The sequence below is a fragment of the Mytilus galloprovincialis genome, chromosome 1, assembly GCF_965363235.1.
Source record: "Mytilus galloprovincialis chromosome 1, xbMytGall1.hap1.1, whole genome shotgun sequence".
Lineage (NCBI taxonomy): Eukaryota > Metazoa > Mollusca > Bivalvia > Mytilida > Mytilidae > Mytilus > Mytilus galloprovincialis.
In genome coordinates, this window is record NC_134838.1 from 118967938 (window position 1) to 118995409 (window position 27472).

At 31.0% G+C, this 27472-nt stretch overlaps 1 protein-coding gene across 2 annotated transcripts in view; it reads left to right on the forward strand.

Annotated features, from left to right (window-relative positions):
- Window positions 1-26573, forward strand: part of LOC143054603 (fatty acyl-CoA hydrolase precursor, medium chain-like) — a 42427-nt gene extending 15854 nt beyond the window's left edge. The window contains exons 2-11 of one of the 2 annotated variants that reach the window (XM_076227617.1): window positions 9367-9552; window positions 10878-11025; window positions 11375-11560; window positions 12327-12508; window positions 14426-14570; window positions 16553-16726; window positions 20193-20269; window positions 22258-22387; window positions 23138-23273; window positions 24232-26573. In XM_076227617.1, the coding sequence (XP_076083732.1) occupies window positions 9367-9552; window positions 10878-11025; window positions 11375-11560; window positions 12327-12508; window positions 14426-14570; window positions 16553-16726; window positions 20193-20269; window positions 22258-22387; window positions 23138-23273; window positions 24232-24511 (1644 nt within the window). In that variant the 3' untranslated portion in view covers window positions 24512-26573. Of the gene's footprint in view, window positions 1-9366; window positions 9553-10877; window positions 11026-11374; window positions 11561-12326; window positions 12509-14425; window positions 14571-16419; window positions 16531-16552; window positions 16727-20192; window positions 20270-22257; window positions 22388-23137; window positions 23274-24231 lie in introns of both variants that reach the window. The other variant, XM_076227625.1, reaches the window with a different exon arrangement.
- The last annotated feature ends 899 nt before the right edge of the window (window positions 26574-27472 follow it).

The window sequence follows — 27472 nt, forward strand, 5'->3', positions numbered from 1 at the left end:
AGAATATATTTTTTAAAAAGCGCACATTTGTGTGAAATAACTCCTGATTAGAGCCCTGTTGTCTTAAATAATAAACTGTATGCGTTTTTTATCTGTCCGTTTGTTGATTGATTAAATGTTTGCATAATTCTGTAAATATCTGATTAAGATTTAAAGAATAAAAACAAATGTAAAATATTTTTATAAAACAGTATAACAAAGCGTAAGATTTACACTGCATGATTAGGAAATGTTGTTTCCGGTATTCCATCAAATTACCGGATATTTACTGTACAAGACTGCGGTATCTTTGAAGGATCAGATTGTGAGTTTATTCTGACTTGAAATATACAATTTCATGTTTAACAGTGGTATCGCAATTTTGAACAATTAAACATACTTGGTAGGAAACAATCAAAGATAATTATTAATTACAGCATACCGTGTTGTGACAACATCAGACACTACTTTTTTCCGACACTAAGGGGTCTACCATTGTTTATATTACCTATTATCTTTATGTAATTGGTCCTGGAGGGGAAAATGTGGCACAAATGAACATCAAGTGATTATAGTAAATTCATTAATCTAGGTCATGCAAGTAAAATAAACTTATCCAACTATAATTAGTTACTAGAGCTACTGTGAGCTAGTTCGTGATTTGTTTAAAGGAAACCACAACATTATTGGTATTTAAAGCTATATAAAAGGTGTACTATAGAATAAAATGCTACGACTGTAAAAACATTCTAGTTAGCTGCAAAAACGAATTCAGATGGAGTTGCGGATACAAAATCGGTAATCCTAAATGAAGTAATTGCTAAGTCATTGCTTTAGCAAGGGATACCCAAAAGTTATTATGATAACAGACAAAATAGGAAGTGCACAATAGCAAATACGGTTATCCCCGAAAAAAGCAATAACAAGGTAAAGAACACATAAAAAAGGATTCGAATAGAAGTAAAAAAACATATAGGAGGTGCACAATATCGTGTTATGGTTAATATTGTTAAATTGTATTAATAGATTGTAATAAAGAGTTGCTTAAACAAAATAAATACCCATTAAATATACACTACAAAAGTCTTAAAGTCTGAAAAGACCAGTTTTTGTCTTAATTTGCATGAATTTTTACTCGACATTCTCCAAAAGTATGACTTGTGTTTTAATTTTTCTTGACAAATTCTCATTTATATTGAGTTTGTATTAAATTTACTCGACGTATTCATGACATTTTGAATATGGTCTTAAAATTTCTTGACAAATTCTTGACATTTGAATACTGTCTTGAAATTTCTCGACATATTCTTGACATTCTTATTTTTTCTCAGTATGGCTTGATATATTCTGAACATTTTGAATTGTGTCTTAAATTTACTTGACAGTTCTGAGTTCTACAAATCATGACCAATATTCATGATATAACTTTAATCTTGATTTTTCTTTATATGATATACTGTTGATTCAAGAAAAGATTTGTATAGTAAGACAAATATACTATACAAATCCTTGTTTCAAGTTACACTTCTTACAACAAAAATAAAAGTTCGGCATGTAAAATAATTGAAAATTTGGGTATATGAATATTTTTACAAATGCAGATATGGCTATGAAATCTAAAGTATAAAATAATTTAAATGTGGGTTTTTAAATAATTACAAATTTTGATTCCTAAATCTTATAAATTAAATGATTAAAACCAATCATACTGTAGACACTATTTCATTTAAAATTCATAATATTCAATGTCAATATGGTAAATAATTATTGTACCAAAATGTGGTTTATATAAATAGCAAATCATGATGATATACAAATCATTCATTTAACAGAAGAAAAAAATGTGTAATGTCATCTGTTGGAATACACATGGACAGGATGTTCTCCCATAAAATTAAGGTATTCCGAACCCCAGAGTACACACAACTGCCAAATAGAAATTACTCAGGCTAGCCATACAACTTATCAGTTGACCGACCATGCCACTACAATTTAAAAAGTTTGTTGATAGATGAAAATGAAATTCATCATTTTGATGAAAAACAAATTGAATTAAAATGGATTTTCTTCATCAAATTTATGAAGTTAATTATTTCAACATAAAAACATACAAACATAAAAAAGTTGAATAATTCCCAAAGATTAAAAGAAAATTATTATCTACTCAAGGAATAATAAAAAAAATGTATTTATAATGGGCCCCATCAATGATTTCTATAGAAAAATGGTTTCTATAGAAATCATTGGTCACATGAAATAGATCTCAAACAGACATGCATAATATAGATCTAAACATTTTTTTCTTTTCAGGAAGGAGTAAATACCACAAATATTCATTTTTGATAAAAAATTATAAAAAAAACCCTCTTTTTTTAGCCACACAAACCCAAAAGATGAATTATTGGATCCAAAAGAGACATATAGTCACATTTTAAAACTGGATGCAAGACATCTATTTTAGTAAAAAAAAAAATTGACTGGCAGTTTTGTGGATGGCAAAAATCTAAATGATGTTTGTCAGTAACAGTAAAGGAGTATATAACAGCAATAGAATGTCATAAACAGTGCAGAATAAGTCTGTTCACATTTCAGACGAAATTTATACTTTTGAGATAGTGTCAAGACATATTTAAGACTGTCAAGAATGTGTAGAGACATATTCAAACATTATTTACAATGTCAAGAATATGTCAAGACATATTCAGACATTATTACGAACGTCAAGAATATGTCAAGACAGATCAAGACAAATTTAAGACAGTCAAGAATGTGTCGAGACTAATCCAGACTCTTATCAGATGATACAGGAAGTGTCGAAAAATTTTAAGACAATGTTCATACTGTCAAGACACTTGCCAAGAAAAATCAAGAACCTTATTAGACAAATTCATACTATGTCAAGACTTTTTTAAAAATTATTCAGACAAATTAAGAATGTCGAGTAAAAATCATCCAAATTCAGACAAAATCTGTTTTTTTCAGACTTTTGGACTTTTGTAGTGATATATACTTTTGTGTGCAGACTTGACTGAAACCAAGTCATCAAGCAAAACTTTACATTTAATTAATAAGTTTTTCCTCAGCTATTATCATCTATCAAAATATTCTATTCAGTATTGTATTTTCTCTTAATCTATAAAATTTGCAAAGTTTTGACTGTTTAAAATTGAAGTAATTTTGATTGCAAATTCAGACACAAACTTTAGTGTCTTCTTCGTAGAAGTATTAAAAATGATCCCATAATATTTTAAGCATATAGTACTTCATAAAACTAGTTACAGATAACAAATTTCGGAACCTAAATATGAAAAAGCCTTTTAGAAATCAACAGAATAATAATATAGTTATTAAAACCACTTCAATTTCAACACAGAACTTTATCCCTTCCCTTCTATCCCATGTGTATTAGTCAATAATTTGCTCTCAACTGATTTATGAAATTACTACCTTTTTCGGTATTATATACAAATATTTCCAATTAATATATGGTACATAGTTTGTTTGTATATGTTTATATTGGGCTTTTTTTGTTATAAAACATCAAATATACTTTGTAAGAAAAGTGTTATTGTAAAACTAAAACTAATTGTCTGATAGTTTCAGTTAAAATTCCGCGACATGTACAATTCGTCAAGTCCGTTGAAACCTGCTCCTTTAAGTCCAAAGAAAGGGCGAAAGTCGTTAAATCTTATGCAGTGCTTAATATGCCATAAAAATATCGACTGAAAGTTTTAGTCAAATTACAAGTATAGGGAAGTCGACTTTTCAATTTATATCTGCAACGAATGAAATATTGATTAGGTGTACATCAAGGTGTTTCATTTGAAAGTGGTGAATTTGAAGAATTGCAGGCAGTTTACCATCGTCCATGCTACGAAACCTACACAAGTAAACAGAAATGTTCCCCCTTTACTAGTGAGAAAGCTTCAAACTTGATATTTAATGAAAAAATACAATTATCTTTTGTCCCTTAGTTTCGGTTGTTTATATGCATTCTAGAATACAGCCGCTCAACTAGAGCTCTCGTATATTTTGTTGCAACAAAACATTTCAGAAAGATTGAAAACTATACGAAAGTTTAAATCAGATGTCATGAGCGTATTTAGATTTTTTTATCCGTGGCAGAAAGCAAAGACGACGATTTAAAAGTTGAAATAGTTTCTCATCAATCTTTTTGAACTTCAAGCAGAAATTTCAGATCACAGTCTATTATCGGGAAATGGCACCAGAGAAGTTGCGTAAATAATAGGCAACTGTAGAGGCAATCCTTTCTGTGGCCCAAAACAGTTTATTACTTTTCATTAAGGATTGGCTTAACAAATGTATCATGAATGTGGTTCAAAACGCCTCGCTGAAACATCGAATGCAAATGGATTTTGTGCTTCATATAGTGAAGTGCAACGCTATCTAACAATTGTTACCAACCATGAAATTGAACGAATTCAAGATTGTGTGTACGTCACGTAAAATGTTTCCAAGCATCTTTGCAGACAAGCAAATGGATGCCATTACACCTTCCTAAACCCCTACTGGTTCTCCTATTAGATCTCAGTGAAATATTGGATGAATTGATAGGTTTGAAGTTGGTATTTTTCGAGGGACAATTGGCTTCGAACTTCCTTCAAGACCTTGTCTGTACTTGTAAAGGAAAATATGTGTGCTCAAAAGAACGTGTTTGCTTTGAGCAGAAACTTTTATGTACAGACCTGTGTCCATGCCAGGCAAGTGAAATGTGTAGAAATATTAGTACAGGTCTTGTGACAGTTGATGAAAAGGAAGATGATGGAGATAACGCTTGGATTTTTTTTAGCTTGATGCAATAGTACAAACTTTCCCAGGTTAGGGAAGGGTTGACGCGCCTTTAAAATGTTAAACCCCGACACATTCTATATCTGTCTGTCTCAAGTCCCGAGCCTGTAATGCAGTAGTTGTCTTTATATATATATACATGTATATAAACGAGTCTAAATTGAAAACTACGTTCAAACCTATGTTAGCGTTGGATAAAAACTGCAATTTTTATACGTGTGCATGTAAAACAAATTTCGTTGTAGAAGGGTCTAAAAACAGCACAGACAACATTTTCCAAAAGACCAAAAAAGTATAAAAGTATATTTAAACAAAACGCATTTGACTAACAGGTCGAACAACTGATGTTCTTTAACCCTGCTGAGTGCCATTGGCGATTGCCAAATAAAATTGATCAAAAGATGTAACAAAATTGATCTTAATATAAATTTAATACTTAACAGAAAAATTTTTTAACTTGTGGCCACGATGTTATGCCACAAACATACGGTGTCAATAGTTTTTTAGTACACCAGATCCGGATTTCGACAATAAATGTCTCTTCAGTGATGTTAGGGATCGAAACGGAATTTGGAAGGCCGTATAAAAAGTACCCTTATTTTTAGATAGACTCTTGAATTTTAAGAGTCAATATAGGATAAACGGATAATATAAACCGGAGGGAAAATATGATACAAGCCCAAACGAAAAAATATAAACGAGTCTAAATTGAAAACTACGTTCAAACCTATGATTGCGTTGGATAAAAACCGCAATTTTTATACGTGTGTATGTAAAACAAATTTCGTTGTAGAAGGGTCTAAAAACAGCACAAACAACATTTTCCAAAAGACCAAAAAGTGAAAAAGTATATTTAAACAAAACGCATATATATATACTATATTTGTTGTTTTCTTATTTTATTTGTACATTAATGAGGCCGTTAGATTTTTCGTTTGTTTTACATTTGTCATTTAGGGAATTAAAGACTATGCAGTATGGGTTTTACACATTGCTGAAGCCCGTGCGGTGACCCATAAATGTTAATTTATGTGTCAGTTGGTCTTTTGGAGAGTAGTCTCATTGACAACCATACCACATCTTCTTATTCTTTATATGGAATGCCTTTGAAGGTTGTGGTACGTTACAAGGTTGTTCATGCTCTACACTTAATTCACCATGCTTATGTGATAGATCGACTGTAACATCTTCCACACAGAGCTTTTCCTAACAAAGATTGGAATCTTAGCGCTATTCATTATTTAAGGTAATCAAAATAAATCTTACTTTTTAAAGCACCCCATTAATTTCAACATAAAAATGACCGAAAATGTTCGACAACATAGCTGCGTATCATCGATTAATATTCCAACAGACAATCGGTATACTTATTCGAATTTACTGAAAACTTCTACTGACTGAACTGTGTTTTTACTCACATGAATCAGAATTCATGCAGAGTCGTCTCAAAGAAAAAAGTGAAAAAGGATCTAGCAATTTTTATTTTATTTTAGAGAATTCTCGCATTTAATACATTCAAGTGAATTTGAGGTTACACATACAACCGAAAGTGGATAGTCTTACTCTTAACTTGCACTACATCTCAATATTACCAAAGATATACGTCTCAAATTAAATAATAAGACAGAAGTGATAATTTGTAATCTCCAATTGTTTCTTATCCAATGAATAGTAACATACTCTATGTCCATCTTATGGCGTATTAGAACCTTAATTAATATGCTCCGCTTGTGCATTCCGGACGCACTTCATTAACCAAGTGTTGTCCCTGTCAATAAACCGCTTCTATGGAATAATCTGGAAAGAAAAAACAAATCCACTGAAATCGGCACCTTTTCAATGGGATTTAAAACGAATTGGTTGACTAATTATATGCGTATATGTCAGCTCACTATCGATATGTTTTCGTTGTCTTAGATCTTGATATACAATAAAAGTAGGCTAATTTGTTAATATCGAGTATGCCCCTTATCCATGATTGTTATATTTTGACTTATGTTGGATTCGCATGGAGGGTGATGATATCAACTTTCCAGGTCCAACTCTTACATGTATTTCACTTAGTTATAATTTTTTACTTTTTAATTTTAGTCTTTTAATGAAATTCTCAATTTTTTGTATTGGTAACTTATTGTTGCCACTAATTTGACAAACATATTATGTATCTTCGTACCAAAGAGTTTCTTTTAGTCGCTTCTTTTTGCCTCAAAATATAAATAATAATACTGTAAACACGCCTCCGGGTGCGGTATTTACTCGCTTTGTTGAAGACCCATTGTGGCCGTCGGCTTTTTTCTACTATTTGGTCGCGTTGTTGTTTCTTAGAAACATTCCTTATTTCCATTTTGAATATTATTCTCCCTTTCTATCATTATTTGTTTACGTTACATTTCAATAAATCACATAAAGTCACTGTATTGTAAACCATGCAATCAAACTAATAGAAATATCAATCAGGTAAAAGTTGAAATTGGTAAGCCACAATGACGATTGTGTCGGACTTGACCTAGTATAAAATAATAATGACAAAGTTCATAATAAAAAAATAAGATAAATTACAGGAAACACACATAATAACCCATAATAGCTCAGATATGTTTGATATCGGAAAGAGCATTAAAAAAGAGCAGTTGGTTTGATATTATTTTCCCATGTTTCTTTCTTAGTTTTTATATCCAATATAGTAGCGAGGTATCAATGATTGATTCTTGGTGTGTCCTTTTAGATTAAACGTTTTCATTTATTTGAAGGTTTTATCGTGTAATCACAAAGCATTGACTTGACAGTTTTAATATTTTCATAATCCATGACTTTCTTAAGAAACAGTATGAACGTCTGTGACGGAGAAACAAAGAATCAGTTTAATCCCGTTGTCTCCATCCCCCACTGTTGGCGGGACGATTAGTTAATAAAATAGTTGATAACAGACCAATTAAGTCCAACCGCTAATTGAAATGTATTTTCAAGCCTAATGAAAAGATGATTGAAATGAACTGTCTATGGAAGAAGATTGTTTCCGTTGTTTTGCTTCAATTGTTATCTATGTTCGAAGAAATGGGTATTTTGTCTGGGTTTTCTGAGTACACTTTTGAAAAAATGTCGGAGAAAAAGATGTTTTGCTGTGCTATCTTCGTGCACCACGAGTGCATTATGTTGGTTTTTTTGGGCAAACTTTGAAAACAATCTTGAATATTTCCTTCTATTGATTTATTTTCACTTGACATGTTTTTCCTTGAGTAATTTTGAAAATTGAACAATTATCATGTAGAAGATTACATGAAATTGATCACTTAATTCTATTACCTTAAGGAAAAACTACGACCTTGTGTAAACCATGCTTCGTTAAGCTTCCGATTTCTCACTACAGGATAATAAAACATCATTAAATTAGAAAATAAGATAATAATACTAAATAACACAATCACAAAGCAATCAAAAACGCTTTCAGGTGAAATTGTTGTAAACGTATTTATCAGGAATTGCCAGATTGTAGTACAGATTACAGTAATGCTCTACTACAACAGTATTCAGATTGATCTACAAACAAACAATCTGATTCATATGTGTCAATCAAATGTTCTAAAGATACAGGGAAATACTTATAAAATTGTATTGAAGAAACAAGTACAGCTTATATGATAATATATATGTTAAACTTCACATTAATAAAACATACATATTGGTGGGGTTTGTTTTGCCCAGTTTTAGTTTTTTATGTTGTGTTGGATGTTCTCTTATTTGTTTTTCGTCTTTTTCCATTTGTTTGACATGGCATCGTCAATTTTCCTTTAGACTTTTGAGTTTGAATATCCTTCTAGTATCTTTAGCCTCTCATTTACACCAAATAATGAAATTTAAAATACATTCGTTTTAGATATTTGTTTTAAAGTTGATGACATTTGCATATACATACCTGTAGGTTTAATAATTATTGATGATTTTGATATATTTTTTTATAATTTTTATATGTTAGTGGTATCTATTATTTAGTAGCATTATTGTAATTTTACCTTTACAAACATTCACTATCTTCAGAATAAACTTGTATTCCCTTTATTTATTAATAGATGTTTTTATAACTAACCTACTAAATCATTAGTAAAGGGGATTAAACCTGTCCCTCTTTTAATTTTTCACTTTGCACTTTTCATATACTTTATTACACAGATCAGTTCTATTATTCTTTTCCCCCATCCCTTATTCTTCCACTTGATTATTCGCCTCTTGTGAATTAACTTATTCCGTTTTCTAGAGTTAACAAACACTGTTTGCAAGTGTGAACTGGGTATGTATGTTTTCTACTTCGAAATTTCCATTATGATTATCAACTGTAACTACCAATAAAAGCGTGTACCCTTGCCTACTATTTTATGAAGTGCATGCAGGGATTTTAAGTAACCAATTAATACAACTTATTCCTACTTTTAATATCACAGATCTATAGTTGTCTTTTACGCCTTTTGTTTTAGCTTTATTGGGATACAATATATTAGTCCTTTTTCATTCATCAATGTTAATCATTTAGAAGGTCGGTTATGCACTTGACACATATTATTAACAACTTCATTTTTTTTTCAGAGACCGGTAGAACCTAAACCATGGACACATATACAAGATACATTGAAACTTCCACCAGCTTGTCTGCAGAGGACGGGAAATATTACCAATGATACTTTTTCATATATTCATCGTTATGTTCCAGGCTTTAATAGAGAGGACGAAAATTGTTTATATCTTAATTTATACAAACCCTACGAACCAAAGGTACGCTATTGAGTTATGTAAATATGTAAATTGATCAATTCATAGAGTGGCAATCATACTTGTATTATACATCATGATAGTACTATGGACAAATGCAGACGACCTTGATTTTGTTCTGAATCTCTTTTCTTTTAATGCTAAACTGGCCACTTGGTTAAAGAAAATTCATTCATATTCTAGATATTCCAGTCTATCTTTCTATCCGTAAATGTACTAGTTGACTTATTTTAAAATAAGACGGGCTAAGCAGGTCTTAACATAATGTACGACTTATTAAATGAATAAAAGTTATTCCAGTCTTCCAGCTTTTTTTAAACTTCAAGACTGCTGTTAATTCAAAACTATTCACACAATTATTTAGCTATAGCCTGCAATAAATTAAGATCTGTTCAGTCGATGTTCAGACTAGAAATAGTTTCCATTCAACTGTACAAACCAACCACAAACTGCATGCCACATATGTCAACATTCTGACATTAAAACAGGAAATATCTGAAGAATAATTCATCCATTCGTTTGATGTGTATGAGCTTTTGGTTTTGCCATTTGATAAGGGGACTTTCCGTTTTGAACTTTTCTCGGGGTTTGGTATTTTTGTGATTTTACTTTTATTTAAACACTCAATTAACTATGTTAGTTCAAATACTTTTCTAGTCATAACTTTTTTTAGATTCAAACTTTTCAGATGATGTTCAAACCATTATGTTCGTTCAAAACTAAAATTCTTTACCAATTGAAAAGTGTTACGTCAATTTTCAGTTTTGTTCCGGTTTTACTACATTCTGTATGTGCCAGTTAGAAAACTTTAATTCTGGGATCGTCGTTTGTTGCTGTATATCATATTTGTCTTTTGCTCATTTTTTTGTACATGAATCAGGTAGTTGGTTTTCTCGTTTGAATTGTTATACATTTTTCATTTTGAGGGCCCTTTATAGCCAACTATGTGTTATGGGTTTAACTCATTGTTGAAACCGTAAAGTGAACAAAAATTGTTAATTTCTGTGTGATATGGTCTCGTGTGAAGAGTTGTATCATTGGTGATTGTGCCACATCTTCTTTTTAATAACTTTAGATTTAGAATTCACATTGTGTACATATATGATAAGGTCTAATGGCGTTCACTGTGATTTTTAATTCAAGCTCTTAGAACTTTCATTTCAATATTGATACTTTATAATAAGACATTTAGATTTTTTCCTATTTTGAATTTTGTTGAGGGAGATTTTCCTTAAAATGTGTTTGATTTGAATTGACGTCTCAATAACGTAGGGACACACTCTTTACAAATATACCTTTCAGATAATGATCATTTAATAACATTACAGAAATCTGGAGAATCAAAATACCCTGTATTGTTATTCATACATGGGGGTTCAAATGAAGTGGGTATGGGTGCCATGTTTGACGGAGACATCTTAGCAGGATACAGCAAAATAATAGTGATTACTTTCAACTATAGACTTGGTGCTTTAGGTAATATATTTTTCTTTTATATAATTTCACTCGATTTGTTAAAATGCCATTAATTACAGTAATACGTTTAATTAGTTCAACTACATAAAACAACTTATACGTAAAAATTGAAGTATGATTTCTTCATGTGAGAATAATGGGATATCAAAGCAATTATTCAACGATGAATTTCAATTGATGATGTTAATGTGAAGAAAACAACAGCCTAAATGAAATACTAAACTTGAGATAAAAAGAACATAAATAATTTTTATTATATCAATTTAACATAACAGAGCTTAGAAAGTCTCTTCAACTTATTTTGAATAGCGTCATCAACTTATTTGAACTGATAAGTACTTTATTTAAGGATTTTTTGGAGCAAAAAATGAGAATTTGGAAGGAAATTACGGATTTCTTGACCAGATAATGGTTATGAAATGGATACGAAAAAATATCCACAACTTCGATGGTGATGCCTCGAAAGTTACGATTGATGGTCATAGCGCAGGTGCAGCAGATGTCGGCTTTCATATGATCTCTCCATTAGCGAAAGGTAAATCTATTATGCTTGGAATGTTCAGACATTATCCCTTATGTCCCTTTTGAGACGGGAAACACCTTTATTGGTCAAAAATTATTTCCGATCCTTCTTTTTATGTCATGTTTCGTTATAATTAGACCGTAACTCATTGAATGCAAAAAAAGTACAAAGAAATAGCTGTTTAATAGAAATGTCTACATATTGATCACATCAGATGCATTGAAGAAAATGCATTAATTCAGCCAATTTGTTTTGGATCTTTTGTCAAATGGACACGACAAGTTAATTTTTGTAAAAAGCTTGGACAACGTTAAGTTGGTAGAAATTTTGAAAAAAAAAGCAGACACATATTGTTGCAATTTAGTTTTTTGGAAAAGGGTTTCCTTATTGTTTTTGTTGATAAAACTAAATATTTATCAAGTTTCAAAAATAAAACTTTGAATTATTGATACTGATACTGCATTGAAATAAGTATCAGACAGAAGCAATATATGAAATAATGATACAAGTGTGTTCATAAATATTTTTAAATTTCAATCGTTAAGAAAAGGTCTGTCATAGTCAATCGTTAAGAAAAGGTCTGTCATATTCAATCGTTAAGAAAAGGTCTGTCATATTCAATCGTTAACAAAAGGTCTGTCATATTCAATCGTTAACAAAAGGTATGTCATATTCAATCGTTAACAAAAGCTCTGTCATATTCAATCGTTAAGAAAATGTCTGTCATATTCAATCGTTAACAAAAGCTCTGTCATATTCAATCGTTGTTTTCTTTAAGGTCTTTTTAAGTATGCAGTTATTCAAAGTGGTTCCCCGTTGGCATTTTGGGCTACTGCAGGAGAAGACTGGAAGGAAGGCTACAATATAGATACATTTGACTTGATAAGCCGAGGCAATAATAAACATAAAGAATATTTAAAGCGGTTGGACCAAAGAACCATGAAAGAAATTAAAGCAAAGGTTTGCAATTTAAGAAGGTAGACGTGGAGACACAATTATAAGTATGAAAAAAATATTACCAATTAACAAACCATTTAAATGTGTTTTGTTATCTAAGCTATTTTTCAAATGATACAACTTTGTGATGATTGGTCTAGAAAGACTTTTTCTAAATAAACGCATTCGGTTTGCAATTTAGGCGACCATAAGTTTTTATTTTATAAGGCCTCTTAAACACTATAAAACATTTCGATTAAAAAAGGTGTATCGTTGTCGTACTTAATTGAAAATATCACCAGGTGCTTTGTTGTTGACATAGAGAAATCCTGGCACCTAGAAGGTGATATACTTCTTTGTACATCATTAGCTTATGCATTTTAATCTTAAATAGTCATTACGATCTTAACATCAGATAAAAAGTGGGAACCTTAAACTTCTTGTTAAAGAGGCATTAACAGTACTTTTTCGGCCAATCTGGTTGAACTTCACAAAATCATCAGAGAAACATTGCTGATGAATTTTTCCTTTGCAAGTGAATAATTTGACCTCATTGAATCTGTATATTATTTGACCTTCAATTGAACTCTTAGCTGGACATGGGAAACGCATGAATTTATCATCAGCTGTTGAATGGAAAAGAATGTCGACATTGAAATTGAAACAAGATGAACCATTTAGTTGACTAATTTTATCTACAAAAATATCATTCTTATACAGGTGATTTGGGGATAAATATACTTGTTTTTTGTACGTGGTCAATGTCTGTAAATATCGGGTTATATGACCGTCGACAGTCTTCGGAGATCATCTCGATGGTTAATAAGATAGTGTCTAGACAAAAATACACATGGAATGATAATTATAGATTATTGTTGGTTATCTCAACGAGATTGATTTTCTCGCTTGAGCCGGCCACGGCGAAAGCGAGAAAAGCAATCGAGTAGAGATGACCAATGATAATCTGTTAAACGCTATTTTACCTATGGCAACGTTGTCAATTTCATAAGCAACGCCACGTGGCTCCTTAGTTGTTTCTAGCAATAATTTTCCATCTCAAGTGAGTAGCATGATATGAAAAATTATCACAAAAAAAGATTAAAGGAAAAATGCACAAAATAGCGATAATACATATTCTCGAGTTCATGCATTGTTAATTGTTTATTTTACACGTTTTGTAATTTTGAATATACGTGTTAGTATAGTATAAAACAGTCGAATAGGCGAACATTTTTTTACAGCTAATTTCCATCAAAGAGTCTAAGTTTTTATATATTGTATTGTTGTAACTTCAGTACAGTCCAATATTTGCTTGCAGTTTATGTCAGTCCAGAACGTTTCAATAGTCTTTCAAACAAGTCAGCATCTTTTTGTTTTTTAACAGGCGAATCAGAACTTTTAAGACATGGTCAGATCAAAATTGCCGTTTTTAAAGTAATTTAATTTAGTTTTGTTAAAAATTAAGATAAAAAGATGACAATCGTATGTCCTTGGTTTGTACTGATCTCCACTACAACTGAAAGTGTGAATAACCTTTTCCTTTCTTTAGAAACTATTGTTTTATTTTTCATATTCGTTGTAGTAGTAAGTTCACGTATACTTTATAGCTGCTACAGACAATGTAATGACATAAACTTCCTTTTAACAAGTGTTACTTAACGAACTGTAACCTTCTAATGCCATTAATGAATAAATTTAATGACAACTATGTCACCTCATTTCCTTGCATTTAGCTTGATTTTAGCTGACAAATTACTACTTTACTACTCAAAGTAGTATATGATCATGTATCTTACAAATATATTGATCAGTGATATATGCAATATTAAACAAACCAAATGTGTTCTTTATCAAATGCTTAATTCTACTAACATCGTCCAAATAAAACAGTTTTATTTAGAAAAAAATCCAGGTTTTACTAATACTGTATATTTTTTTCAGCACAATCCAGCCAGTTTTATTTCGTTTCCAGCTGTTGTTGACAAACATTTTCTAGTAGAAAGACCGTTGCAAAGTTTCAATAGAGGACAATTGAATGGGGAATCATATCTTTTGTCGTTTACCAGAGACGAAGGATCAGAACACGGTAATGAATGCATTGCTCTAATATAAATTAGGCCGTTCGTTTCCTCGTTTGAATTGTTTTATATTTGTCATTCCGGGGCCTTTTATAGCTGATATTACGGTATCGGCTTTGCTCATTGTTGAAGGCCGAACGATGACCTATAGCTGTTAATTTCTGTGTCATTTGATCTCTTCTTGATTCATCTCATTAACAGTCATACCACATCTTCTTTTTTAATATTTTATAGACGATATAGTCGTCAATGTTGACAGTATCTTGACTAACGACTATTTTCATGAGTTATTCAGACACTAACTACATGTTTTGTACGAGTATACGTCAGTCTTCACTAACAGTATCTTGTTCCCTTTTTGTGGTTCCTTTGGATTTGTCTCATTCAGCTTTATTTGATCTTCAATTTTTAAATTGATTTTGTATTCTTGTTTTGTTTTTATTTGGATTACTTTCAAAACCATGAAGAGAGGTGACGGATACCAGAAGGACATTCAAACTCATAGATAAAAAATGAATTGTGAACGTCATGGCTAAAAACGAAAAAGACAAACAGAAAAACAATAGTACAAAAGACACAACATAGAAAACTTAAGACTTAGCAACACGAACTCCACCTAAAACTGGGGGTGATCTTAGGTGCTCTGGAAGGGTAAGCAGATCCATTCAAATGTGTTGACCAGTTTAAGATATCTGTATACGAACGTGTTGACATATAACTGTAGAAGTTTGTTACCTATGGCTACACCAATTGAGCGTCATATTAAGGTAACAGGTCAAAATAGTGGTATATTTCGGATTGCAAATATGTCGAGTTTTGTGATTGGATAACAATAGAGGTGTCAGTATATTATATTTAGGAAACTGCCGGGGTATATTAAGGCAACAGTAGTATACCGCTATTCGAAATTCATTAATCGATTGAGAAAAAAACAAATCCGGGTTACAAACTAAAACTGAAGAACGTTTTTATCCCTAATTAAGACATTAAAACGTCAGTATAACACGTGTTTCTATGTGACATGGTTAAAAGCTATACATAACACTGTAGAATGCCAGAGGCTCACAGAGTGAAAATAATGACCTGCATCCGTCAATTATACATTTTTGATTTAAAATTAAGCAAATTTACACTTCACATACTTAAATTTAATGTTTTAAAGTGTTATTATGAAATAATTTAATTTTGGATGTGACGCGTCTTCTGATTGGCTGACGTTATTTTGTCAGCCCATAGACATAATTTAGTCATGTGACCGTGACGTCATCAACATTTTTTCATGGTTTTCTACGGTTTAAAATGGAATTTAGAATTAAATTATAAGAAATGACTGTAATATTTTTTCTGTCTCTTCGAAATAATATTAAAAATGTGGTACACACTGTTAAATAACCCGCTACGCGCGATTTCATTGTGCACCAAATTTTGTATGTTATTTCTTCATAGACAGAAAAAATGTTACAGTTATTCCTTAATTATTACAAATACGATAGAATTATTTTCACAGCATATTACAAAACCCTTCACGTATGCGGAACATATCAGGTTGGGTTTATCAATATATTTGTGTTGTAAAAAACACAGCCACACACTTATTCCGTTTATTGGTGCTACCCACACTGATTGACATATTCTATATCCGGGTTTTAAACCTTCGCTTGATAATTTTATCATTTCATTTTTTGCTTTGTTTAAATTGTGACACATATTGACGTTCATGGTTCTTAAGAACAGAACAATTAAGGAAAAGGAAAAAATATCGTAAAAAAGCACATACAAACGTATACACTTGTGTAATTTATAGCCAATTTTGTATATTGATCTGTTTGTACATTAGCTGTAATTTTTATCTTACAGCTGAGGCACTACTGCATCATTACAAAGTAAACACATTTGAAGAACGTATATTTCATGATGTTTTAAAAGATTTGAGCCCACACCAGTTTCCAACAATCTGTGGAATTTCAGGTATTTATCCTTCTTATTACAGTTTGGGATCATCTATCAACAGTACAGGAGATTTTCATCGAGAATGACTTGAAAGATATCCCAATGACAAAGGAAATATATGATGGTCTACAGCAAATTGAAGAGGACATAACTTTTAGGACTCTTATGAAAGGACTTTTTATTCCTTTGTTTAAAGATGTATGCGGTGTAAAAGGTAGAACAAGCTTTAATAACTAATATTTGGTACCACTCGCAAAAATGCCCTGTTTTTTCTTTTTTTTTTTTGGTAAATCAATTTACTCTGCTATCTCTTCTGAACGTCATATATATTCAAATAATAATAAAACTTCAAATTAAGTAAAAACTCTGAAATCTTAAAAACTGAAAATGTTGGATCTAACAAAAATCTTCATCAAAGGAGGATAATTACTCCAAAAGGAAGTCAACTGACGGGTCGACACATCGAAATTATTTGTAGACCACTATTCCACATACTTAACTTAAAGCTCGACTAAAAGAACCCGTCAGCTTATGTTTCTTTAAAAAAAAAAAAAGAGCACTAGACGTTTTAAATATCTAGTTTTGGACAGAAATTTAGCTTACTTTGTGAAAAATCATACAGAGTCAAGGAAAAAATACACAGAAGAGGATATCACTGCCATGCAGAACTTTTTAATTGACAACATATTTGTTGAATTTGGAGATTTGGTCTTCAAACAGACTATTGGAATCCTAATGGGTACCAATTGCGCTCCTCTACTTGCAGATTTGTTTTTGTATTCATAAGAAGCAGAATTTATCCAAGGGCTTGTACAGAAAGGAGAAAAGAAATTAGCCCAGTCTTTTAATTTCACCTTTAGGTATATTGATGATGTACTGTCTCTTAATAATAATAGATTCAGTGATCCTTTACATTTAATATATCTAAGTGAACTTGAAATTAAAGATACTACCGACACAGATAAATCTGCTTCATATTAAGACCTTTTTTCGAAATGACTACTGATGGTAGGTTGAATACCAAAATTTATGACAAACGCGATGATTTTAATTTTCCTATAGTCAACTTTCCATTTCTATGTAGCAACATCCCAGCGGCACCAGCATATGGAGTATATGTGTCTCAATTGATACGTTACTCTAGAGCTAGCTCAAAGTAAGTTGATTTTGTTGAAAGAAGAATACTGCTTTCTCAAAAGTTTCTAAGACAGCGCTATGAATCAATCAAATTAAGGTCATCACTCAAGAAATTTTACAGTCGCCATCATGAGCTGGTTGGTCATTATGACAAAAGTATATCAGAAATCATATCTGATATTCTCCCTCAGTCGTAATAACCTTCCATTATTACCGAACTGAACAAAGAAATCACACGACGGGTGTTGTATACGGTGCAGGAAATGCTTACCCTTCCGGAGCACCTGATTTCACTTCCGGTTTTTAGTGGAGCTCGTGTTGTTTCTTATTTATTATTTATAACTGTTGATGTAAATGTCCTTTGGTTTTTCTTTACTCCTTGGTTTTGATTGTTATTGTCTTGTTGTCTTGTTCCTCATTTTTGCTGTTAAAATCGTATTTTAAGGACCATGTGAGCTGAACACAGAATAAAACATTGGTTTTAGTAAAAAAACATCATTGAATGAACTGAAAACATACAGAATGTATTTATAAAAAACAATTTTGCAATAAATATTTTGGACCTACGTGGAATTATAGCATCCAACAGCGGTATCAACCCTACGGTAGTAAAAAGTATAATGTAATATTTATTCGCCCACTAATTTTCTGAAAACGCTCTCTATACGGTAGACATCAATTTTAATTTAAAAATCTAAACTGTTTAAGGGCATTTCATGCAAGAATACGATAAAAGTACTGGTACTTTCCTGTAGCGACCAACCACCAACAGCAGTAACAATGTGGTGTTAGCAATGCATAAATGTGATACGGGTTTTTTATGGATGCAATTCAACCTTTTGTAATAATGCTGTATTTTGATTCGATGAGAAACATAGTACTTTTTTTACCAATTTCTATGTACATTTATTGAGATTTTCATTTCTATACCAGTGTATAATAATCTAATAGGACAAATTTATGGTTATTTTTTATATTCTGCAATTCCTACACTATTCCAAAGGAAATATTACGGATTAAATACATCATTATTGAATTTGGAATGAATGAAGTAAAATTTCCGCGAACCTTCTATTTTAAATGACGTAATAAATTGAGAAGATATACGGTCAGTGACTGTCCATCCGAGAAGATTATCTGGGCCGCGGCCAATGAAGTATATATACAAATAATATACAGTCAAGCAGAAACTGCATATGATACATGATTACAATAAAATGTCTGAGGTCAAGATGAATACTAAGAACATTTGATAGAATTAAGGGGTTACAGAACACTTAAGGGAGTTAACTCTTGAAAATCAGCTAAGCGTTTTAATCACATACTATAAGTAAGGGGAAATCAAGCTTTTCAGCGATCATTTGTGTTTGTCGAATTGCTACATGTATATTTTCAACCAAAGTATTCCTGTAAATTGTGTGGTTCAAATTTCTACACTTTTTTTATATGTTATGTAAAGAAGTCAAAGTAAATACTTTTTCAAAACTTTAGGCATATTAAACGGGCATATATATTTTAGTCATAGTGTAAGGTATCCTATTAAACAACAATTATATCATGCTTACAAGGGATATTTGCCAAAAAATGCCGATTTCGATGTAAGCAAATGTCCCTCTCCTTACGGCTCTAGATATTTGTTTACCTCTCAACAGGTATTTTTGAAACATAGTTGCATTCATTATTCATTCTAATTGTTAATAGAAAATGAAATATACAATTTTAGAATTGTCATCATGATTAAGTAATGCATGTTGTTTAATCGTTGTTGGAATACCATATAGAGGAAATTCCTCGATTTGTTTATAATTTGCAAACTTTACAAAATAAAACAATGTTTATTTTTGTTTACCATCTCAATTTGACCTTTTGCACTTTAAGATACACAAGATTCAAAAAACATCAAAGTAATATATGAATATTGCTATTGAATTATTATATGTTAGGCATTTCCATAAGCAAATGAAATAGCAAACCTTTATATATGTATTCCTTATATTGTCACTACAGTTTGACAAATCTCATCTGCATTTTCGTATTTATTCCTGTAAATATCTTTGTATTTCTAAAATGAAGAGGAGAACCAGCACTTTTGAAACAGATTCAAAATGTTATCTTTTCTTTAGTGATAATTATATACGTATGCCAATATAATCTTAAGATGGTAAGTTTGAATGTATGAAGGTTGTGTACAACGTAGTTCAAAATAATTGTTGTAAATAACATAAATGTAAACATAAAAAGTCGAACAAAACCATTATACTGACACATATCCAACGAATACCTTGTTAACTAGCAAATAAAATACATAAAGCAAAACTTAAAATAAGCAAAACAATACCGATATGGGTGAATATAAACAATCATTGAGCAGAAGACGTAGTAAAATTGGTGTGATATCTATGTATGCTGGTCCATTTGATCGATAATGAATGCTTTAATGCAAAATTAGAGATTGTATCCCATTTTCATGGTCCACTGAACATATAAAATGATAATGCGGATGTGGCATCCGTGTACTTAGGACACATTATTTGTCTTTTTAGATATAATACTACACGAGTATGGACAATGGGAGCATGATATTAAAGAAGAATACAAAACTGTGAAACGGTATATTGAGGTATATACATATTTTTATGCAGCTCGATACGGATTTAACTCTGCTAAATAAATCCAATTACTTCATAAACAATTAGAATTTCGAGTGCACCAGGGCATTCCAATTCTTAAAAGGCATAATATTGCATTCTTGTTGTTTAAGGTTTCACGGTAATATTTACATTCCGGAATTTAGGTTGCTCTTTTGTGATTCCTACTTAAGTCAATGTATCTGAAATTTGTGATTGGAATAAACAGACAGTATCTGTTTAACATACTTTCCCAAACTGAGGGATGAATCAGGTATAGAGATATATGAAATGATTTTACATACAGGTGAAAATGAATTTAAATCTTGTATTCGCTGCATGATAAAAGACCTCAAAGCACTAGTGGCCCTATGTTTATAAAGATAGCAAAATAAAAAATAAACAGTCATAATACATATTCAAATTATTTTTAAAAAGTTGAATATTATAATGGAAGTACTTCAGTTAACTGCGTATGTAGAATATTGGGCAGTGCAGAAAGTGTTGAAATTTTGAAAAGGGCTATCATTATCCCTATAGGTCAGGAAATACACGGACTAATCAGCTTATTAAATAAGAAAACCTTTGCTGCCTTTTTATGTCCTCTAATGAAAAAAAATCAATTTTATATATTTATATATTTTAGAATAATTTTATTAATCTACATTCACCAGTATTGGTCAAACCTTAACATTTGAGAAGACGATATATGTTAATATGTAGGAACGTGTAAACCAAATATAAAAAAATGAATCTAAACAGAAAAACAAATTTCATCTAAATGCCAAACAACAGAGAATTACAGCCTGAACACTAAACATCGTGAAAACATTAACAAATCCAAACTTTTAAATTTATCAACAGTAGCATACCGGAATTCAAAGGTCATGTGAATCGATTGAGAGAAAATAAATCTGGGTTACAAACAAAAATCGAGGGAAACACATCAAATAAAAGGGGAAAACATACGAACAACAGGAAAACTGGAGAGAATTGAAAAACAAACGCTAACAAACATAGAAACGAACTATTTGATAACAACTGTCATATGTCTGACTTGGTTCAGGACTTTTTAGGACAACATTGTGGGTTTAACGTGGTTTAATCGATAGCCAAACCTCCCGCTTCATGACAATGTCAAATACTATCGCTAAAATGACAACACTAGGCGATAGAAATACAGCACAAACACACGCAGGAACATTATTCAGAGAGAAAAGCACAAACAAGTAATGAAATAGTCGTCACAAAACGCAAACCTCAGAACAGCAACGAACATATTTCATCAACGACAACTTTCAATCGCGAACTTTATACAATTATTCACAAAATACTCGTTCAAAGATTTTCATGTCAATGATGTTATGGAATAGCAATTTTATAAATATTCGAACTCGGATCAGGCATAACACATTATTCAACCGAAACCAAAACAGACACATAAAAATTAATACATGAATGTTGGATGTTGGATGTACAAAATACCGACACACGTCATATATAGCAATAGCTGTAGTTCGTAGACCATACAGTAAAAAGCTCAATTAATAAACTAAAAGAACAAATTAAGTCGTATCTTAAAAACTTGGACTTTTTTAAGTCTTAAAAAATATCTAATGGAGAATTAAATCTGGCGACACAATAAGAGATTGAAAAAACGCGAAAAAAAAAAACAGTTGGCATTATATTTCATAAAAATATAAATGAATGTGTTATACAAACCCAACTAAAACTACAAATTATTGATTGTATGTGCTCCTTGAGGCCAAGCAGACACATTTGATCATATAAGACCGGACAAGATCCAACCGAAAGAAGAGAAACTGTATGCAGTGTGGTTTTTTTTTTTTTCAGTTGTATCTTACTCCGTCGGGTTTATTGATTGTGTCTACATTAAGTCAAACTGTTATATTTGTTAAATATATAAGTGATAATTTGTCGGCAATTGCTTTATTTATTTCAATGTTGTCTTTCTTTCTAGATGGAAAGTGATTTTGTATTTGTTGCACCAATGATTAAACTGGCCAACATGTTATCCAACTTTACCAACAACCTATTTCTATTCAGTTTTGATCATGTTTCTGAATTGGCACAAGGACCAGAGTGGTTAGGTAAATCTATTTCTTGTATTTTATAAATGTTCTTTTCATGATATGTTGTACAAATTTAGACATAATTGCAGAAAGATGGTATATTTCGACTTCATGTGTGCTTGAAAATGTTCTCCACTCATTTGACATATACAAATACTTAAAACTCGATGATATTTCTATCAACTGAATAATTGATGAAATAATTCGTTAAAAATACCAGGCTACTAATTTGGTACGCAACTACATTAGACTCCTCAGTGGCACTCGAAACAAATTTTAAAAGAGTTGGAAGGTCAAATAAAAAATAACACATACACAAACGGTTGAGTATTGCTTATGAATACATTTACTTTTAACCTTGGAATGAAGAGAGACAAACCTGAAAGGTGTTTACAGTAAAACACAATGCATTATTGTCATGTCTTTTATATATATAATAAAGGCAACAGTAGTATACCGTTGTTCAATATTATTAAATCGATTAAACGAAAACAAAACCGAGAGCAAAACAACGGAACAACAGAAACACTAATCAACATAAATCGATTATTTGATAACAACTGCCATATTCCTGACTTGGTAAAGAAAATGGTCAGTTTAACCTGTTTTATGTCTAGGTCATCCTTCCGCTTACATGGCAATGTTAAAACTACAACTAAAATGACAACATTAAGTGACGGAATACAATACAAATAAACCCATTTAGCAATATTTACAATATACTTTTTTTATAATTGAATGATTCAATTGAATGTCTTGTATACGTAGGTGTTCCTCATGGTAGAGATCTGTTTTACCTTTTCGGAGTACCTTTTGTTGGACATAAACATTATAACTATAGCGAGACTGATAAGGTAGCGAGCCGGTTGATGATGACATTATGGGGAAACTTTGTTAGATACGGGTAAGATAACCTAAAAACGATAATAGTGAGTTGAATACTATTACTATTCTGTCTGGGTACTTCATAATTATATATTTAAGAATATCGAGATTGATACATGTACCTCTCGATATGTTTTTCATAATATGTCATTCTTATATCTCTGTTTACAATGCCAAGCTTGTTTTTTTTTTTTCTCTCTCAATTAATGATAATACACTGTTTTAGCTAACTTTCATCAAAAGGAAAGTAGATTATCTTAGCCGCTTTTTTTTAGTAATTATTTGAAATTAAGGAATAGATCTTTCTAGAAGACATTCGCTCACTTTAGATTTTCTTGTTTAAATACGGGACATTTTTTGTCATCCCTTTTTATATCAATACTAAGTCCTTACACAGAGTATCTTGAACAATCTTCATAAAACATACTATGGAAGTTAAAAGTTTGGAAGCTTAAAAACGATTGAAAGCACAAAAAGGGTTATAAACAGAAATACAAAGACGTTTTGTGTAAACTGCCCGATTGAGTTTATTCTAATATCAATTCTATTAATAACTGGAATTTAATACCAAAATGTATCTACACTATTTCAATTCAGAAGCATTATCTACTTCTTGGATGGAAGACTAGATCGATTGTCCTCCAGCAGCTGTTTTATTTTTAGTTAAAGTTGTGATATTATATCCTAGTCTTCTAACTAAGTAGATAGTTAACCGTATTAATTAGTTATCATATTACAACTTTAATAGATATAATATTTAATAGTTAACTTGAATTGGAGTTATGATCGAAAAAAATTCTTTAAAATGAATGATTAAAAAATGTGATATATCTTAATCTAAGCTATTTTTTCAACCACAATAATTACTATTCATATTTTTAAAAAATGCCATTAATTAAAATTCCAGCGGAAGGAAATCTTGTGTTTTTGTTTAAGCATTTACAAGAAGCTAATGTATATTTTGGTATACATTGTAGGAAACTAACAGCAGATGGTGTGAGACATCTTCCACATTATAGAAGTAATACTAAAGCATTTAACAGACTATTTCTCACGGACAATAACATAACGGTAAAAGAGTTCAAAAACTTTAAACCACGCAAAATGGCGTTCTGGAACACTTTTCTACCTCATTTAAATTGTCCAGAGAAGAAGTGTCAATCTAACAAAGGCCGTTCTACAGTACCTCATATTGTAATTGTACTTATGTGTTGTAGTGTATCTACCTTCTATATGACATTTTTAAGATGGATATAGTTCATATATAAATTTGTATTGTTTACCTCGACCAATTTTCATGACAGAATTTTTATGTTCATAATATTATTTTAAAGACTCATGGCAATGTCTAGAGAAAGTATAATATGTCTTCTAAATCATGTCACGTTATTTCTTTGCAGTTAGAAGCGACCATATAACGGTAGAATCGTAATCATCATAATAAAAATTAGTAAATTGCAATACCCATCGAATATTGCTTTTTATAAACACAATTGGCGGCATCAGAACTGATTCATTTTAAAGAACAAAGGATAGGACAAGCATCAAAGCATTCATTAAATTATAAAACAAATTCAATGTGTGTATACATGAATATTTTTAAATCTCAATACGGTACCATGCATAGCGTAGTCTGCAATCAAGCCCAGACAGAAATGGTCTGTTTAGAAATGGTCCATTAATCAACCGAACATCCCTGTCCAAAATTAGGTTGAACGCTCATCAATATCTTAAACCCCATCGCATCATGTAGACTAGTTGTTGTCATCTGTTATAACTTTTTGTAATTGAATGTTATTAGCTGTCGTTTTTTGTTTGTTTTTTTGTTTTTTTGTTTTTTTTGTATCACATGCATTTCGTTGTTTACTTAACATTATGCATTTTTTATCACTAAAAGCCGTATTGTGGCCTATAGATGTTTGAATACTCGTTAATTTTTTTGGTCGTAACGGTTGCATAGATGTCGTTTTGGGGAATCATACCACGTCTTCTTACCTTTTTTCATATACATATTTATACAGTAGAATAAGTATTATTATTTCTTATTAAAGATACACACAAAACAAAACTTGTAACCACGACATTTCATTGTTATTACTTGAAATGATATTTCTGATGTTGTGTTTTATGGAAGTAAGTAAACTATGTTATTTTATAGATGTCTCTTACTAGGTATGATTGTTTTTTTTTATGTCATTAGAAGGCACAAAAAGATGCTTCCGTAACAGGTGACATTAGATAAAAGTTAATTATATTATGTATGAAAATCAGACTTATAAGACAGACTTATGGTTGCAAGAGCGCAATTATTTGTTTACATTTTACCGGCAAGTGTTTTTTTTTTTACCCCTTACCCCAAATTGGTACACAGAATAGAATCTTGTACGGCTTCTGATTGAATGAAAAAGAATTGGAATTACTTTTAATCGAAACCTTATATATACAATAAGGTTTATAAAATCCAGAATATCAAATTCATATCTTACAAACTATAGAAACTATCTCCCATTTCTGCACGTCGGAGCCATAAAATATATGCCTTTTCATTAAGCAAAATATAGACGATGTTTTCAAACTGCATTATAATTCAATTTTTCGTGCATGAACATATCTATTTTTGTGGTTGTTATGCAACACTGGCATTTCTACTAACAGAAACTGCTACGGTACCCTTATTTGTTGTTTTGTGTGTAGTCTTCGAGAAAAAGAATACGTAACACTATTGGTACCCTATGGAAAATCCATTACGTATTATTGCGTTCTTGTAACCTTATAATGCATTTGTAGATGTTTCAAATTTCAGTTATCTCCCGTTCAACAAAAAGTCTCGGATGTAAAATATTACACATACTTTTAGCACGTCTGTCGAGTCTGATATTAGGTGAAGTATTAATAAAGCCGCTCATACGTTCGTCTATCTAAAGGAATTTAATCATAGATCATTGGTAATTGAATATACTCCATACATAATCATCATTTCTGACAGTAGGTTGCTTGTGTAATATTTACTTCGCTTGCGTGTTATTTTCGTAGAATTTAAATATTGTAAAACATACAATTTGTAGTTCTATTTTGTCAAGTATTTCTTATAATTTGACTGAACAAATTATTTTCGTATCATACTATTTTTTTAATGTCAAAAGTACGAATTCATGTACAAATTGTCAAACTTAAGGAATATACATTTACCAATCTGTATAAATTCAAAATTGTATATGCCAATGATGACACGCAATGTAGCCTCAGTGTGAATTTTAAATCAATTTAATATTGTATTATGTTGTTTAATGGATGTTTTAATAAATACATCATACGACGACATTGTTTATAAAGAAACTTTTTAGCCTCATGAAGTACCAAAGGTCACCCTCGATGTTTGTAAGATCATATTTAATTTTATTGAATGAAAGATATGTGGTATACGTTAGTAAGGAAGCAACCCGGTCAACACAAATAACCGAAAGAAATTAAAAGGGAAACATGATTTCTTCGAAAAGTTGACAGTTATCCCGTATATTTTCAATGCGTTGAGATCTTAGTTGTCCCAATTTTAACGAAAATTAGTAAATCAATTTAATAATAGATATATAATTAGACGAAGTTACAGAGATATGAGCACAAAAAACAAAGCAAATAAAAGAACAGCAGATTAAAACTCACATAGCATTAATTCACATTTTCGTTTATTGAGCAACCAAGTACTATCTGAAAGTATATAATGATTGAGGGTTATCTTGAATGAATCTTGTTTCTTAAAAGTGATTCGTGATTATGGATTTATAAGTACCGATACACTTGAAAGATCCCTGTAGTTACATGTACACTGTGTCTAAACCACACCGGCAAAAATTACTCGGACTCGATGGTATCTAACACCCAGCACAATGACGGAACATTAATAGACAAAAGAAAGGTAGGTTTCTCCTTATTGTTTTATTTTTTTATGATATCGAAGAATATATATACATATACAACTATTTTCTATTGTGAGATGCAATATCTTCTATAACCGTTCAATATAAACGGAGAAATAAGTAAAAATGCATGTCCAAATGACGAATTGAGTGAATCTTGCCTCGAAATTGTTTAATTTCTCGTTAAATTGTTCACATTGTACGGAAAGAAAGGTACGGGAAGATAGATACTGACACGGAGACTGCAAAACTAGTCATTATAAGCATCTAAATACTTGTATCTCTGTGTATGGAACAAAAGAAA